The sequence below is a fragment of the Malus sylvestris genome, chromosome 3 (assembly GCF_916048215.2).
Source record: "Malus sylvestris chromosome 3, drMalSylv7.2, whole genome shotgun sequence".
NCBI lineage: Eukaryota > Viridiplantae > Streptophyta > Magnoliopsida > Rosales > Rosaceae > Malus > Malus sylvestris.
The window spans coordinates 27,102,687-27,119,540 of NC_062262.1; the positions used below are offsets into that span (position 1 = coordinate 27,102,687).

The 16,854-nt window shown below is 36.9% G+C and overlaps 3 protein-coding genes and 2 pseudogenes across 3 annotated transcripts; 2 read left to right on the top strand and 3 right to left on the bottom strand.

Moving 5' to 3' along the window:
* Positions 1 to 380: 380 nt before the first annotated feature.
* On the bottom strand, positions 381 to 2,771 carry LOC126615642 (uncharacterized). Its single transcript, XM_050283503.1, has 2 exons — positions 2,538 to 2,771; positions 381 to 871 (listed from the first exon to the last, which is right to left on the bottom strand). Exons 1-2 carry the CDS (start codon positions 2,701 to 2,703, stop codon positions 588 to 590), a joined length of 450 nt encoding a protein of 149 aa, XP_050139460.1. The 5' UTR covers positions 2,704 to 2,771; the 3' UTR covers positions 381 to 587.
* Positions 2,772 to 3,768: 997 nt separating this feature from the next.
* Positions 3,769 to 5,213, top strand: LOC126615643 (uncharacterized protein At2g29880-like; annotated as a pseudogene).
* An 86-nt stretch (positions 5,214 to 5,299) lies between these two features.
* Positions 5,300 to 6,743, top strand: LOC126617115 (uncharacterized). The gene is made up of 3 exons (XM_050285171.1): positions 5,300 to 5,521; positions 5,973 to 6,198; positions 6,292 to 6,743. Exons 1-3 carry the CDS (start codon positions 5,300 to 5,302, stop codon positions 6,741 to 6,743), a joined length of 900 nt encoding a protein of 299 aa, XP_050141128.1.
* Positions 6,744 to 7,047: 304 nt separating this feature from the next.
* On the bottom strand, positions 7,048 to 14,001 carry LOC126617116 (uncharacterized; annotated as a pseudogene).
* Positions 13,308 to 16,363, bottom strand: LOC126615644 (uncharacterized). Its single transcript, XM_050283504.1, has 2 exons — positions 14,195 to 16,363; positions 13,308 to 13,580 (listed from the first exon to the last, which is right to left on the bottom strand). The coding sequence occupies exon 1, from the start codon at positions 16,219 to 16,221 to the stop codon at positions 14,215 to 14,217; it is 2,007 nt and encodes a 668-aa protein (XP_050139461.1). The 5' UTR covers positions 16,222 to 16,363; the 3' UTR covers positions 13,308 to 13,580; positions 14,195 to 14,214.
* Between the last annotated feature and the right edge of the window lie 491 nt (positions 16,364 to 16,854).

A 16,854-nucleotide genomic window follows, 5' to 3' on the forward strand; every position in this document is an offset into this window, starting at 1 on the left:
ACATTGGTCTTCATGTTTTTTAAGAGCCTTCTCCTCTTGTGGATAGGTTGATCTTTGAGGATGCCGTTGGGTTTCCTCATACCCGTTTTGTTAATAGTTAGTTGTTTTTCTTGGGTTTTTGACCCCCAATCTTACCAAAAAAAAGAAATGCATCAGGCTTAGGCCGGCCCAATCATAAAATGTAAATGACTGTAACAATGGGGGGATGAAAACTGCATTTTCGATATATATCGTTTGTATTCCTTTTTCTAAATCTCTAGAATTTTGCATCCGGGCGATGACTTGATGAACACGAAACCTGTTACAACTTACAATCGATCGGAGTTCCTGCAAGAGTGTCATGACTCGTAAGATGCTTAACTCGAATCGATGAAAGCTAGTTTCCAACAGAAGTGTATCTGTAAGCTATTCCAATCAAGGATTGGGCTTTAATACTAACAGGAACGATGTTTAGCACAAACTACATGACACCATTAACCTCACACAAGCCCTCTAATAATTACATAATCTCTTTTCTCCTTCCTTTCAGTTGAAGCAAAGTTCATACTGCAACTACGGAATAAAGATGTACATCGATCCTAGAATTCTCAAATGCAGTATGCCGGTACAATTGCTGGTCGATAGACGAAAGTTTTAACGGTGTGAGAATAGCCGGATGGGTGACTGTAAGTGAACTTTACGCCTGAGCTACCACCCCCGAGATGAGTGCAGTGCTCATGGAAGCTGCTGATAGGTCGTGCCAGGCATGCATCCCACCTGTCACTCTCGGGCATTGTCTCCGCCACCGTATATACCCCCTTATCATTCGTGAATGCCTGGTAATTTAGAACTTCCCCTGATTTTGTAATGCACAGTACAGCTACCTCAGCACCTGCACCATAATGAATCAAAGCTCAAAATTATTCACTTCACCCTTCAACGTTGTAAATGCACCCCAGATGACGGTTAAAAGCTTAAACGCCCACTATACCATTTTAACTTCATTACCAGATTCAAATGATAAAAATCACCGAAAGATCTTGTGGATGTGGACTTATCACAGTTCATGTAGCAGGTGGACACAAAAACTAATAGACGGAATCACCCAACAAAAAGGTTTTAGAAAAGCACATTCGGACGAATAAACTACATCTTGTTTTCATGGTTTATAGATTAAAAGTTGCTTTCTAAAATATAAACTGTATCAGAGTCATGAAAAGAAAAAACCCGACTTGTAAGTTGTGTTTGTGAGGATATCCTAATGCTTTAAAGGGTCGAACTTCATCCAACAAGATCAACCTCAAGATCAAGTGTAAAATGCAGGCATGAACATGATGAAATAGCAGTTATGTCAAGTTTTTTTCTACTAATTGGACGACCAATTGAGCAAGTTTCTATGTAGAAAGGTAGAGAGGTCCCCACAAATCGCTTAAATCTCATGTTCGACCATTGGAAATGGAACCTAGAATCCATGTACCAGGATGTCAAAACATTTTCTATTAGATTGCTACTGAAATTTTTCAACCACAATATTTTCTCTAAAGATAAGCAAGGCTTTAACATGTTTCCAACTGAGCAAAATATTCGCCAATTCCAATAAAAATTCAAATATCATGGTCGTCCTACCTATTTAGCAAATGTTAAATGCAATTTTGGATTTCTAGGCAATTTTTATGCCTTTTTTAAGTACATGAATCACCACGTCTTGATTATCACACGGTATTCTTGATGAAGTAGGAATGCATAGAAATCAAATTGTTCAAGTATAAGAATGGTATGAGAGCGATTTTGGAATGGTACAAGACCTGGTTGAAATTGGTGATGGAACACATACTCTCAACGTGCGATCCACCTACTTTTTCATTCTTTGTGTGTTAGTAAATGCATGATATGTCAGGACTCAGGAATGAGAATGATACCATCCCTTTCATTCCCATTTCTAGGAAGTAAACATGCCATTAGGCGACGAATTCAAATTGGAATATGAAAAGACTTTGTGCAGTAAAATGACAGAAATCATTGTTCTACTCGGTGTGATCTAAATTTACTTGTAAAGATTTGCTATCGTTCTAAGGACTAGGCGAAAACCTGAAATTCTTATACATCTTCGTATCTAGGATGCGAAAAGTATTCCAAACCCGTTAATCATACAGCTCAAACTAAGACCATTAAAAACACAAACCAATGCAGAACAATACAATTACAAAAAATCAGACTGGCAAAATAATCAAACAACAATACCAAGCAATTTTCAATTTTTCAAAATTCTCAGAAAAATCATGTCACTGTAATCTAATAACGCTCTTAAACAAGCTGGCAAAACACATCCGAAAAACATCAATTGGAAAAATGAACCATTTATATGATCGCCCACAACCCATCAAAATTACAGCCTAATTACTCAAACAGATGAACGAGAAATGATCAAAAACTACCAACCCATAAAAATCACAAGCGAAAGATAAAAACCCAGCTCAGAATTTTCACAAATAACAAATAATCATAAAAATAAATAAATGGGTAATCGGCGGGTTGAGCAAAGAGAGTGAGAAGCTGACCTTCTAGAACATGATCTTCGGGTCCGATGGCGGAGTCGCCACAGACATCGCAAACAACTCTGCCGTGGATTTCACCAGTCCAGGCTCCGACGCCGGAGATCAAGACTGTGAAGAGAACAAGTGCCACGGCCACCGCCAGCTCCTTCTTCATCGTCTGCGCTTCCATGGCTCTGCTATCTCTCCTCTTTCGGGTTCGAAACGCCCACAACTCACTGTTTCTTCGAAATATGCGTACGCAAATGTGCGAGTACTCTTTGACTCTGTCCCACTGGGCCCGACTTCTCTGTTGTTGCGGGACCTACTGTTCCTTTTGCTTTGTTTGGCTTTAGTGTCGGTAGAGTTTGGAACTGAAGGTAGGTGTATTGGTCTCCTTCATTTGTTTATCAAAGGGTCCGTTTGATACCGTGTATTCAATTGAGATTCTGGGAGAGTTTCAGGGAATTAATAATTCTAGGGGTATTCAATTAGGAATTTAAAAGACTTCATAAAAGTTTAGGTGTATTCAATTGAGAATTCTAAACACTTTTTAAAAGTCTCTAGAAATATAGGTGTATTCAATTGAGATTTCTAGAGACTTTTTAAAAATTCCTATAAATCTAGGTGTATTCAATTGTGATTTTTTCAAAGTCTCTAAAAATTTAGGTGTATTGGAAAACGAATTGAATTTGAAGGAATTTGTGAATTGGTGGATTTTGGAGGATTTCAAGGTGAAACCTATAAATACCAAAGAGCCTGTGAAATCTCACCTCACCCCTAGAAATTTTGAGCGACTTTGTGGGTTGCTCATTCTCTCTAGAGACGGCGCCTGCTCCAAAAACAAGCTTGAAGGTAAACTGTTCACCTTGTACATGTTTTCTTCAGATTTTTCTTGTTTGGATACTGTGTAATCTCGTTCTAGGGTTAGGGTTTTCTAGTCTAGGATTTATCAGGATTTGAATATGGGTTTGGGTTTATGATTTCGTGCTTTGTTGAATATGCATGTGGGTTTACGACTTGCTGTTGGATGTCGAAAATCTATCCAAAAAAAAAATCTGTGGGTTGTTGAATTAATTTTTTCACCTTGTACTTGCTTTTGATTGTAAAAAATATCAACTGGAATCCACAAAGATGGTTTTGGGATCCATTGACTGTGGGGTTCATTATGTGTTTGGTTATCATGTTTTTAGCATCCGTTGATTTTTTGTCAAATAAGGGTGAGATAGCTTTCGGTCAAAATGTCAATGTAACTAGGGTGATACTTGACTGGTCTGTTGTTCAATTTCTTTTGTTCAATTTGTCTTATTTGCAATCCTATGCATGTAGTTCAGTTTTTATTATGTGCATTGATTCATTGTATAATTATGATGTATCATCTAAAAGATCATAAATGGGAGATTCACAACAAGAAAAGGGAAAAGGAAACTATAATCAATGGTCCGTGGAAGAGAGCAGCATGTTGTTGCAACTACTTGTTGAGGCCTAAAAAATGGATGGCGTGATGCTAATGGCATAATAAGCAAGCAGACTATAGAAGCCAAAATTGTTCTTGTGCTCAATGAAAAACTTGGGTGTCAAAAAACTCAAGATCATGTTAAGAACCGTGTGAAAACATTGAGGGGTCGATATCAATCAATATGTCAACTTTTTAGGCATAGTTCGGGATTTGGTTGGGACCCCATCACAAAGAAGTTCACGGCTAGTGATGAAGTATGGGAAGGCTTCCTTAGGGTGAGTTCTTTTTCTTATCGAATGTATTATTTACATGATGATCTTTCATTTTTATTGATTTTGTATTTTAACATTTATTATGTTTTTCTTTTTTGCTAGTCCCACCCAAAGAGTCAAGGTATTCGCAAAGAGACATTTACGGACTATGAAGATTTGATGACTGTATTTGGCGATGGAACAGCTAAAGGAAATAACTCAATTGGATTGGGTGATGATACTGATGCCACAACATATACAGTCGAAGAAAGTAGGCCAATTAGAGTAAACGAATTTCCTTCACCTGATGAGAGCTTTGAGCAACTTGATCCATTATTTCAAAATCCATCATATGCATCATCTTTCCTAAATGCAAATTTGGAGGGTTCCGCTCCAACACCCGTACAAAAGCTACTTCCAAGGAAAAGATCTCGACCTGAGTCTGAGCTAAAATCAAATGGGACCACCCCTCACATCGTTCTTATAGAAAAAGTTTCCCTTGGAATGGATTCGATTGCTGCAATTGCTACTGAAATTCAAGGAATTCATAGCATAATGGAGAAAAGAGAAAAAGCTAGAGAAAAAATGGAAAAGGAGAAAAAAGAAGAAGAGAAAAACAACAATCTTTGGGATGCTATCAAAGAGACTCCAAACTTGGATCCTCCCGTTCGTTACAAAGCAATTGCATTGGTTCAACAGTTGGGAATGAAAAAAGAGTTCTTGAAAATGACACCAGAAGAACGCTCAGAGTGGATAAAATACAATATGAATTGAATGTGGTTATTTCGGATTTGTTACATCTTGGAATATTTACTTTGTTTGATAATATGTTGACTTTAGTTCCGTTATTTAAAATTTGATATTGGAGCATTTACATAGTTTGATAATATGTTGAGTTTGGTTCGGTAATTCATTTTGACCTTGGAATATGTACTTTGTTTAATAATATGTTGACTTTGGTTTGAATGACAGAAGAAGTAGTTTGCTTCCTTACCTTTGTTTCTTTTATGCTCTAATGGATACATTTTTTATTTTTAGGTGATTCTCTCTCTCTCTCTCTCTATATAATGTCTGAAAACATGTATGAAGAGGAAATGGAAAGAGAAGAAGTAGATGAAGAAATGGACGAAGAAAGAGAAGAAGAAGAAGAATATCACGAAGCCATTAAGTTACTATTGATGGCATTACAAGCAATAGTTCAAGTTCTAAATGCGTTAATGGTTATCATACATGATGATCATATTGAACGTCCATTGGCTCGACGACCAATTAGTAGAATTGGTTATAATTATATTCACAAGGTATTGAATGAGGATCCTCAAGAATTTCGAGTACTATATAGAATGTATCCTGATGTTTTCCTAAAGCTATGCGACATCATTACGGAGAAGACGCATTTGAAGGGTACAAGATTTATTTGTATTGAAGAAATGGTTGCTACATTTCTACTTACCGTTGGTCAAAATTCTCGATATTGCCAAAGTCGGGACACATTTCGGCGGTCACATTTTACAAGCAAAAATTTCAACATCGTTTTGAAAGCCTTGAACACAATTGCACAAGATTTGATGGTCAAACCTGGGTCCACGGTGCCAACTAAAATAAGAGAAAGTACCCTTATTTTAAGGTTAGTAAGTAATATTATTATAGTAATTGTTATTTCAATTTCATAAGCATATACATAGCTATGTATTACGTAAAAGGTTTTGCCCTTATTTTAAGTTTTTTAATTAACTCTAGTACATATTTTAGGATTCCATTGGAGCTATTGACGGAACACATATACCAGCCATGGTATCAGGACCCGAAGTAGCTAGCTATCGTGATCGTCATGGAAAAATAACACAAAATGTATTAGCTGCTTGTAACTTTGATTTGGAATTCCTATATGTTCTTAGCGGATGGGAGGGTTCAGCTCATGACTCCAAAGTGTTAGATGATGCTGTATCAAGGACGAACGGACTTAAAGTGCCAGAAGGTTCTTATTCATTCATTTATTTGTTGTTTTTTATTCTAGGAATTACTAGACATATAATTTTATTTGTTCTTATTTTAGGTAAATTTTTTCTAGTGGATTGTGGATTTGCCAATCGTCGTCAATTTTTAGCTCCGTTTCGAGGTGTTCGGTATCATCTCCAAGATTTTGCTGGTAACAATCGTGACCCTGTAAATGCAAATGAGTTGTTCAATCTTCGACATGCTTCCTTGAGAAATGTAGTGGAGAGGATATTTGGTGTATTTAAATCTCGATTCACAATTTTTAAGTCAGCACCTCCATTTCCAATTAAAACACAAGCAGAGTTAGTGTTAGCTTGTGCAGGATTGCACAACTTTCTTCGCAAGGAGTGTCGTTCTGATGAATTTCCAATTGAATCTGAAGACGATGAATCTGATGATGAAGAAAATGATGATGAACCAGGTAATCAAACCCAAGAGCAACAACGACAGATTGCTAATGCATGGAGAGCTGGCATAGCTACAAATATGTGGACAGATGCTGTGAATGATAGGATTCAAAGATGAGAAATAGAGGGGATTATTTGATTTTATGGATTTTTTTTTTAATTTCTATTCTTGATCCCTCGGATTTTAGGATAGTGGTAGAATAAAAGGCTTGAGGACCATTGGCATATGTTGAGTTTGAAAAATGTTTCTTTTTCGTGTTCAAAAGAACTGTTTGGTACATTCCATTAGTGTTTTTATTGATTGAGTTGAGCACAATTTGCAGGTTGGTCTCTGTTTCTTACATGTAAGTCAATTAGGAATGACTGCGAAGGTGGCCTAAAACCGGGAGAGCCATTCAAAGTAACCTTCAGCCAACCACCTTCTATGCACTTTGCAAAATTATGTGAGACTTGAAGTGGGCAAATGCAATCACAAGCTTCCGCTTATTAAGTGAATTGTCAAGGAGATACCTTGCATATTCATTTACACTCACGAAACGAACCTTAACTTGATCTAAAAGCCATTTCTCCAATGTCCCCTTCCTAGAGCAAGACTGGATAGCTTCCTGTGTAGTTTTTGGCATAAAGCGAAGCCTACCGGCAGGTAGAAACTTGTTGTTCCAATCAATCAGCCATGAGACATGATCAGAATCACTGGATATGTAAATCTTACTATCACCATTCTGTATTGCACTTATGCGGCACAAAGATTCCGTTCCATAACCTGAACATTATATTAGTGGTACTTTCTTGATGTTGGTCTGGAAATTTTTCTCCCTGATATAGTTGCCTATAAATGGATTGGTCAAAATTCAAGAAGTACATCAGAGTTTTTCTTTTGCCTTCTGGGACAACCCAATTTTACCAATCAATTTGGCTTTTCTTGAAATAAAATAATCATTGTGATTTCATGGGAATTCAAACAAATCTCTTGAAATTCATGAATAAACTCTCTGAAATTCTCTAAGCCCATGCAAAGAATTCTCTCACAATCCATGTGAATTCTATGAAACTTTAACTCAAAATCCCTGGAAAGTGATTTTTTTTCACTCAAATTCCCTCAAATTCCATGGAATTAGATTCTCTGAAACTCTCTCAAAATCTCAATTGATTACACCCCCCTAAACTTAAAAAAAAAATTCGTTTAATAATTATTTTGATTTTTAAAAAATAAAAATTATAAATTAAAGAGTAAAAATAAAAAAATAAAAAAAATTGAAAAGATAAAGAAAGTGATTTCACTTTTGGTTTGAAAACTAAAAACTTAGAGTAATTATCAAATGATTTTCAATTTTTTTTAAAACAATTTTCAATTTATGAAAATTGAAAACAAATGGTTTTCAAATGGCCCATAAAAGAAATGAGATTGCAAGATTTAGCATAATGTTTACATCCTGAAATTGCAATGAATGAGATTTTACATTGAGCAAATTTGAAAGTAATAATAATAATTGTATCTCTTCATTGGGGAAGCACATATTCCACCTCTTGTGAATAATGTGTTTTTACCGTATAAATTTTGGGACCATTTTTGCTCACCGCCATAAACTATGATGTATGCTCACCATACACCTAATCAATTGACATGTGTTCTTTCATCTAACTCTAGTTAACTTTCACATTAAATGTTAGTTTTTCAATTTTGAAAAAAATTAACCAAGATTAAGTGAAAGAACACGTGTCAATTGATTAGGTGTATGGTGAGCATACACCATAGTTTATGGTGGTGAGCAAAAATGCTCCCATAAATTTTATAAGAAAAAGCGTTCAAATTCTTAATCTTCATTTGAAGATCATTCAAATCAGATATAGTTTAGTCATTTAAATGTAGGAAACAAATAGTCAATGTGGATATTAAATAACATATTCATGACGAACCTGTTGAAATTTGTTAGTTTATTTAGGAAATTAACTAGCTAGAGAATTGATTTGATTTTGTAAAGGGTATATTTGGTATTTGCGCATTAGGAAAAGACGCTGGTTTGAGTTGTGTTGATTTTATTTCTTATGAATGTTGATATAATCGGATTAATTCTAAACCGGTGATCCTCTCCACAAAATCACTTCAGGTGATTTTATGGTGGTATACTTCCCAAGCCAATGTGCATTGTTGTGTGGAGGTGTGATTAGTGCTTTACTTCTACACAGCAGTTGCGGAAGAAATGGCGAATGGATGCCAGGCCGGAAACAGGTGCGCGATTCTTTGAACTGTTGGGATGTGATGAATCCGACGAGTTGTTCAAGTTGAGGACATGTTTAAGCATACTAACAAACCGTGAGTTGGCGGCGGGTTGCATGCATGAAAATGGTCAAACAAGTGAGAGCAAACGAAGAAGAAGAAGATGATGTTAGACAAACCACATTGTCAGTTTGTTCACTAAGAAACTAATTTCAGAACCTATTGATATATGTAGGCTTTGACAGACAGGTTAAGTAGTTACCAATACATTCCAGCCGCAATGTATAAGCAATGCATGGAACATCTACGAAGTTTCTGATATTCCCAGAGTTCGACTCTCTTACTCCATTTTCTTCTGCACACAAAAAACAGAAGGACAAAACTTCAAAACTCACGGTTTCAAGAAGTCATTGCTATGTTGAATAGCAGAAACAAACTGCAAGTGTTTTCTACATAATTTGTATTTGTAATAAAGTAACAGAGCGTCGACTTCTTGAAAAATGAAACTAAAATTGCGTGTCTGCTAGCTTGTGAGCGGTAATTCAAGTTTTTAGAATGTTGTTATTGCTTAAAAAGTCGCTGTATTGTTAAAAAAAATCAAGTTACTTTGTATGTTTAACCTTACTCCACTACAAACTAAAAGAATTCCAGATTCAGACAACGATATGTGTTCATCACTTGTGATATTGAAGCGAAAACACAGTAGTAAAAGCAAGGTTTTGGACATACCAACTGAAATACGGCCTTCGTTTTAAAGCTTTACTACGATGTACATCCCTCTAACTTACCTTCCATTCTTTCAAGCCTTGTACTGTTGCACACCCAGCTTTAAGCTCCAACAGCTTTTTCTCAAATAAAGAGGTACTGCTAGCACATCCATCGCCTGCGATTCTCACAAAGCCCTCATCGGACTTCATGGTATTAACACAACATTCTTCTGCAACTGGAGATACCATTTTATGAACTTGACCCGATAATTTCTCACGGTCACTACTTTGTCTAATCCCACTACTTTCATGCTTCTTTCTACATTTCCGAAATTCTGATATAGTTAGTTTATCTTCTTCATCCATTTGTTCTTCAGCTTCTGTTCGTTTATGTTCGGAAGGAAAACCAGAAGGAACAGAAGGGTGGTTCGCCCTCAATAGTAGCAATTTCATACTCTTTGATCTCTCTGATATCTCTTTCCGTGGCACAGCTGCTTCACACTCATCTTTGGAACCTGACACTGATTGGTTCCACCACTTCAATTAATTTGTGCGGACATCGGCCTCGAAAAGCCAAGATGGGATACAGTATTACCTTCTTGGTTTCCTTGGTGTAATACCTCTTGTGCTTCAGTTGAGTAAAGGAAGAGCTTGATCGTATCCAAATTGCATAGCTACCCGATGCGGAAAGTAATGCTCTATAGTACCTCAAGCATCTAACAAATGACTGTAGTTCATCACCCGAATCAGGTCCAACCGAAACCCACTTTTCCTTTTGTGGATAGTATTCAGGCAAATGCCAGTTCTCAACGACATCCAATGCATAAGGCCGCCACAAGAACTCTTCTCCAGCTGAGTCTAAAGCCTTTCTCAAGTTTTCAACTCCCCGACCAACCATCTACTGTTGGTATATGGTCCAGCCCATGACCAATGTTCTAGATTATTCTAGTAAGCAAGAGAGGTGGCTGGAGCATGCTAGACAATTCTAGCATGTTATTAAGTTGATGGAAGAAGCTAGAGAGTACTAGCTTCCTTGGTTGCAAATGGAAAGATCTAGAAGCTACAATTATGTGGCTAGTCTAAAATTTTCTATACTAGAGGTTTGAAGAAGGAACTAGAAACTAGTAGAATGCCAAGCCCTCACCTATAAATATGGGTGTGATGTAACCAATTAAAAACCAAGTGTGAGTAGCAAAAGATCAAGTCCAAAGCTAGAGTTCCACTCCAAGAGTGAGAGTGAGAGTGTTCCACTACACATTGTGAGTGAAGTTTAGAGTGATAGAAAGTGTGTGTCATACTTTCTTGTATCCATCAAGCCTTGTCTTTGGCTTGGTAAGACTACTCTTGTTGTACTCATCTTTTTCATATAGTGAAGATTGATCCTTGTTTTGTGGACGTAGGCATAAATTGCCGAACTACATAAATTCTTGGTGTCCATTTTCTACTTTACTTTGAGCATTCTTTATCTTGTAGTACCAACATTCCTAACATCTACTTTGTCCCATCTTGCCATTCTTGGCTCGCCATTGTTGAGATGATTGGGGTTTTCTGGCCTAAGGTCCGAGAATCGTTCCCATGCCCAAACCTGAACTAACTGAAATGGTGATCGAATGACGAGGTCTGAAACAGCACCACAACTACTTTCTAATTGGTTAGAGTCTACGATTGCCTTTTTCAACACACCCAAATCTCTATAAATGCTGGTAAGAACAGCCGGTGTAAGGGCGATACGAGTCCCCCTAGCTAAATGAATTGCTACGGAGATAACATCGTTATATATCATACTACGATTACAAACAAAAACATAGTTGCGTAGCCAAAAAACACGAAATGCTTTATGCTCGATTTCATTACCACTGTTCATGAACTTTCTCTGCCAATGTTGTGTGGTAACTGTTCCTCTATTTGCACCAATTTCTCTTTTCTCTTTTCTCTGCACGTAGTTTCTCATAGATTTCTTTCAGTTGTGAACTCTCCAGAGGGCATAAAATAGAGTCCCCTAAAACCGAAAAACCGCCTAAAACCATGACATCTTCCAACGTGATTGTTGCTTCACCCCATGAAAAAATGAAAGTATTAACACTATTTCTCAGCAAACCAGAAAACCAAATCAGTTTGTCACTTGATTTGGTATGTCGAACTGAAGATCACTTCGTATATGCCAGCCTTCTTCCAAGTAGATTGGTGCTCAGAAGCCATTTGATGAACCCAGTTTTCCAATGATTACTTTCTCGTGGAAGCCATCCACGAAAATTGACCTTCAAAGGCCATTTCTTTGGCTTGAAATGTGATGGAAGGGAGGAGAAAAAAGGTGGAAGCTTGAAAAGGGGTATATCAATGGAGGAATTCTGCGAAGTGGGTTTTAGAAAGTAGGCTTTTTTGAGAAATGGGTTGCCACCAGATGGTGGTACCCTTACCTCTTCGCTCTCTTCCACCATGAGCATGGATTCTTCTGCCTTCTCCATCCAAGGCTTCTGAGCTAAGAAGAAAATGGGGATACTCTCTCTCCTAAGAAAGTTCTGAACTTTTTGGGGGTTTTCGGAAATGCGATTTTCTGGGCCACTGTGAATTGGGTTTTTTTTGAATTTTGTGATGAGAATCGAAAATGGTTTTGCCTAATTTCTAATTTCCAATTTCCATTGATGGAATTAATAAAACAGTCTCTCTTTGTGTGTGACAGTGTCAGTAAGAAACAGTTTGTTCTGGTTGGTTTGAAAATTTGGTACGAGGGCTGCTCTATCCTTCTACATTAATGCTCAGATAGGAGGTGAAGGTCCAATCATGATCCTCCACCTTTTAGCACAATTCTGCCTTCCGTACAAGAAACACTTAAATGCCGGTTCACTCTTCTTTAAAAAAGAATCGAGATATTCTCTGGATCTCATATTCCAATGCCGATGGATCGAAAAATTTGGGTCATTAATTTTAAATCTTTAACCTTTTTTACTGGCTCACCTCACACAAATCAAGAGTTTGAATCTCTTTCTCGCTCTCTTAAACGATCTAAATTTCTTAATCCATCGATTTTGGATTGCGAGATTCGAAGAGGATTTGAATTCATTCAAGCAATGCTAGGTGGGAGGGAAGAGAAAATAATTTAAAAATTGATAGAAAATTATAATAATAAAAAAAAAAGATACGTGTCATCCAGAGCCTTTAGATAGTCAATTTCATATTCCATAAGTAAAAAATAAGCTTTACTTTATTAATGTGTTTGTACTTTTAATAATTAGAATTTTGTACTAAATGGAGTTTGTGAAGGGGTTTGATAGCTTGAAGGAGAATATTAGGACCTTTGGGGTGTGTTTAGACAAAAAAAAAATACAAAAAGATTTTTTAAAAACCTTATGCAATCGAAATAATCATTACATATTGGAGCAAGCAAGTCAGCTAACAACATGAGAAACGTGCCAAATTACATTAGGTGTTTTTTACTAACCAAATTACGTTAGTTAAAATAGAATAAACCCAAACCGAAAAACTTCAATATTTCATGTCTTAGAGGCCAACATCACGGAAAAATAAAACATATTAGAATGTGAATATCCGACCCAAACCAAATTGCCAAATGGCTAAAGGGCTTTGACCTCCAATATGGGATACTCAAACGCTATCTAGGCTGGAAAAAAGTTCACCCAAACCGGATTCAAAAAGGCATAATATCAAAACCATATTCCACATTTTAACCGTTGAAAGTGGGGACTTCAATTTACACCCTTTCTATTTGCCAGAAAATTTAATATTTTCATGTACAAGCTTAAAAGATACTGTCATACAAATTCCATTAAACATAAAGAGCAAATGTTTAACTCCACAAGTTCAACAGAGAATTGATAAATTAAACGGAATCACGAATTTTGTTCTTCATGGTCAGAATATATGGTTAAAAAAGCAATTAACTTCTTTGATCTTAACAAATTTGCAGGCTTTGATCAAAAGGTTAAGTATTCACCAATACATATTAGCTGCAATATACTAGCAAAGCATTTTTCTGATATTTCCACAGTTCTATTCTCTTCCTGAAATTTCGCTGCACCAAAAAAAAAAAAAAAAAAAAAAACGAAAAAATTTATCTCACGATCTCAAGAGGTCGAAACCATATTGCATAACAGAAACAAAATGCAAAGTGTTTTACGAAAAGTAATAAGAGGTAAGTACTGATCGGAAAAACAAAGTAGTAATATTGATTTTATACTTCAGTTTATACACGTCATATTTCTCTCTCTAAACTCTTTGTGTTCATCTTTTTTCTGTTCATCTTTCTTCTTGATTTTCTCTTCAATTCTCAAATATTTCAATGTAGTTAACAAATTCAGATGTCTACATATACAATGTTTACAGCATACAGAGTTTTAGGATAAGACCAGTTACAATCTACCTAACTACCCTGGCTTATGGATTATGTCTAAATGTGAGTCTTGTTCCGTCAGTATCGTAGCTTCTTTGGGCATAGTTAGTACAAGAAAGAAAAATGTCTTTAAATTAGTAAAAAGATGAAATTAATTTATATGTTCGACCATCTCATTCGGCTAACAATAGCATCCACATTCAGACAGCAAACAAAACAAAAATAAAGTCAAATGAAGAGAAAGAAGAGTGTTCATCACTAAGCAAAAGCACAGTAATAAAAGCCAGTGGACATACCAACTAAAGAAAGGCTTCTTTCAAAAGCTTGTCCAAAAGTTGCTTCTCTCAAATGAATCTGCTTTTAACTCCATGACCATACTTTCAAGCCTTGTACACCTCGTTTTAAGTTCCCGCAGCTGTTGGTCAAATAAGGAGCTACTGCTAGCACATCCATTGCCTACGATGCTCACAATTCCCTCATCCGATGTCATCATATTAATAGAACTTTCTTCTGCAACTGGAGATGCCGAATGAGCTTGACCTGATAATTTCTCAAGGTCACTACTTTGTCTAATCCCACCACTTTCATGCTTCTTCCTATATTTCAGGACTTCTGATATAGTTAGTTTATCTTCTTCATCCATCGGTTCTTCAGCTTCCATTCCTTTATGCTTGTGAGGAAACCCAGGAGGAACAGAAGGGTGGTTAGTCCACAATAGTAGCGATTTCCTACGCTTTGTTGTCTTTGATCTCTTTTTTCGTGGCACAGCTGCTTTACATGCATCTTTGTGACCTGACACTGATTGGTTCCACCACTTCAAGTAATTTGTGCTGACATCCGCCTCGAAAAGCCTAGATGGAAGATACAGTTTTACCTTCTTGGTTTCCTCGATGTAATGCTTCCAGTCTGTATTTGAATTGTGCCTCAGTTCAGTACGAGAACAAGGAAGATCTTGATCGTATCCAAATTGCATAGCTACCCGATGTGGAAGGTATTGCTCTATAGCACCATTTAGTCCAACGAGTTCACTCATCCTCAAGCATCTAACAAATGACTGTAGTTCATCATCCGAAGCAGGTCCAACCGAAACCCACTTTTCCTTTTGTGGATAGTATTCAGGCAAATGCCAGTTCTCAACGACATCCAATGCATAAGGCCGCCACAGGAACTCTTCTCTTGCTGAGTCTAAAACCTTTCCCAAGTTCTCAACTTTTTGACCATTTAATGTATCCCATCTAGCCATTCTTGGCTCACCACAATTGAGACGATTGGGGTTTTCCGGCCTAAGGTCCGAGAAACGTTCCCATGCCCAAACTTGAACTAACTGAAATGGTGACCGAATGACGAGCTCTGAAACATCATTACTACTTATTTCCAATTTGTTTGAATCTACGATTGCCATTTTCAACACACCCAAATCTCTATAAATGCTGGCAAGAACAGCTGGTGCAAGCGCAATTCGAGTCCCCCTAGCTAAATGAATTGCTACGGAGAATACATCGTTGTGGATCCTATAACGACCACTAACAAAAACATAGCTGCACAACCAAAAGACAAGAAATGCTTCGTGCTCGATTTCACTCCCACAGTTCATGAACTTCTTCTGCCAAATTTGTGTGGTAACATTTCCCTTGTTCCGAACAATTTGTCTTCTCTGTGCAAGTAGTTTCTCATGGATTTCTTTCAGTTGTGAACTCTCAAGAGGACATAAAACAGAGTCACCCAAAACCGAAAAACCGCCTAAAACCATGACATCTTCTAACGTGATTGTTGATTCACCCCATGGAAAAGAAAAACTACTGGTTTCTGAACACCATTTCTCAGCAAACCCAAAAACCAAATCGGTTTGTCTTCGTATTTTGTACGTCGAATTAATGATTGCTTCGTAAATGCCAGCCTTCTTCCAGGTAGATCGGTGCACAGATGCCATTTGGTCGATCCATGTTTTCCAATCTTTTTGGCCGTAAGTCCATCCATGAAATTCAACCTTCAAAGGCCATTTCTGCAGCTCGAAATGTGATGGGAAAGAAGAGGAAAAAGGTGGGAGCTTGGAAAGGGGTTCATCCATGGAGGAATTTTGCAAAGGGGGTTTTAGAAAGTAGGCTTTTTTGAGAAATGGGTTTCCACCAGATGGTGGAACCATCAACTCCTCTCTCTCTTCCACCATGGATTCTTCTGGGTCCTCCATCATCCAAGGCTTCCAAGCTCGAGAAGAAGAAAATGGAAGTATTTTCTCTCTTTTTCCTGAGAAAATTTTGGTTTTTTTGGAGGATTTTGGATTGAATGGGGTTGTTTTCTTCTGCGGCCGCTGTGAAATGAGCATTCAAAAATCAAACTCAAAAATCATTTGAGGATAACGGATCTAATTTTCCATTGATGGAATAAAACAGCCATGAGTAAGAAACAGGTTCTTCTGGTTGGTCCGAAAATATGATTCGAGGGTTGCTCCTCTAGGAGGGTGAATGTCCAATCATATTCCTCCACCTTCTACGGCCATTCTGCCTTTTCTTCAACCAAAAAAAAATATTTCACTAATTAAATAAATGGAACTTTAACGAAAAGCACCAAGTACTGTTCACTTTAACGAAAAACCATATTTTTACACTAAAAAGTCAATCCTGGTACTATTCACTTTACCCTTTATTTTGTCCTTATTATTAAAACTTAAAGTTTTCAAGCCATTTTCATTAGTTTTCCTTTAAATAAAAGGGTAAATTACATTTTACTAATTAGGTTTGAGGTCGATTTCAATTCCTTACAATATCTTTAAAACATATCACTTTCATACCTTAAGTACTATTTTATTTCAATTTCATACGTCCGTTAGAAAATCTGTTAAATAAATCGTTAAGTGATGACGTGGCAAATAAGGGGTCCCTATTTGTGTTGACGTGGCTACTATATTTGTGACATGTGGCTAAACGCTTAATAAAAAATTTAAAAATTTAAAATAATT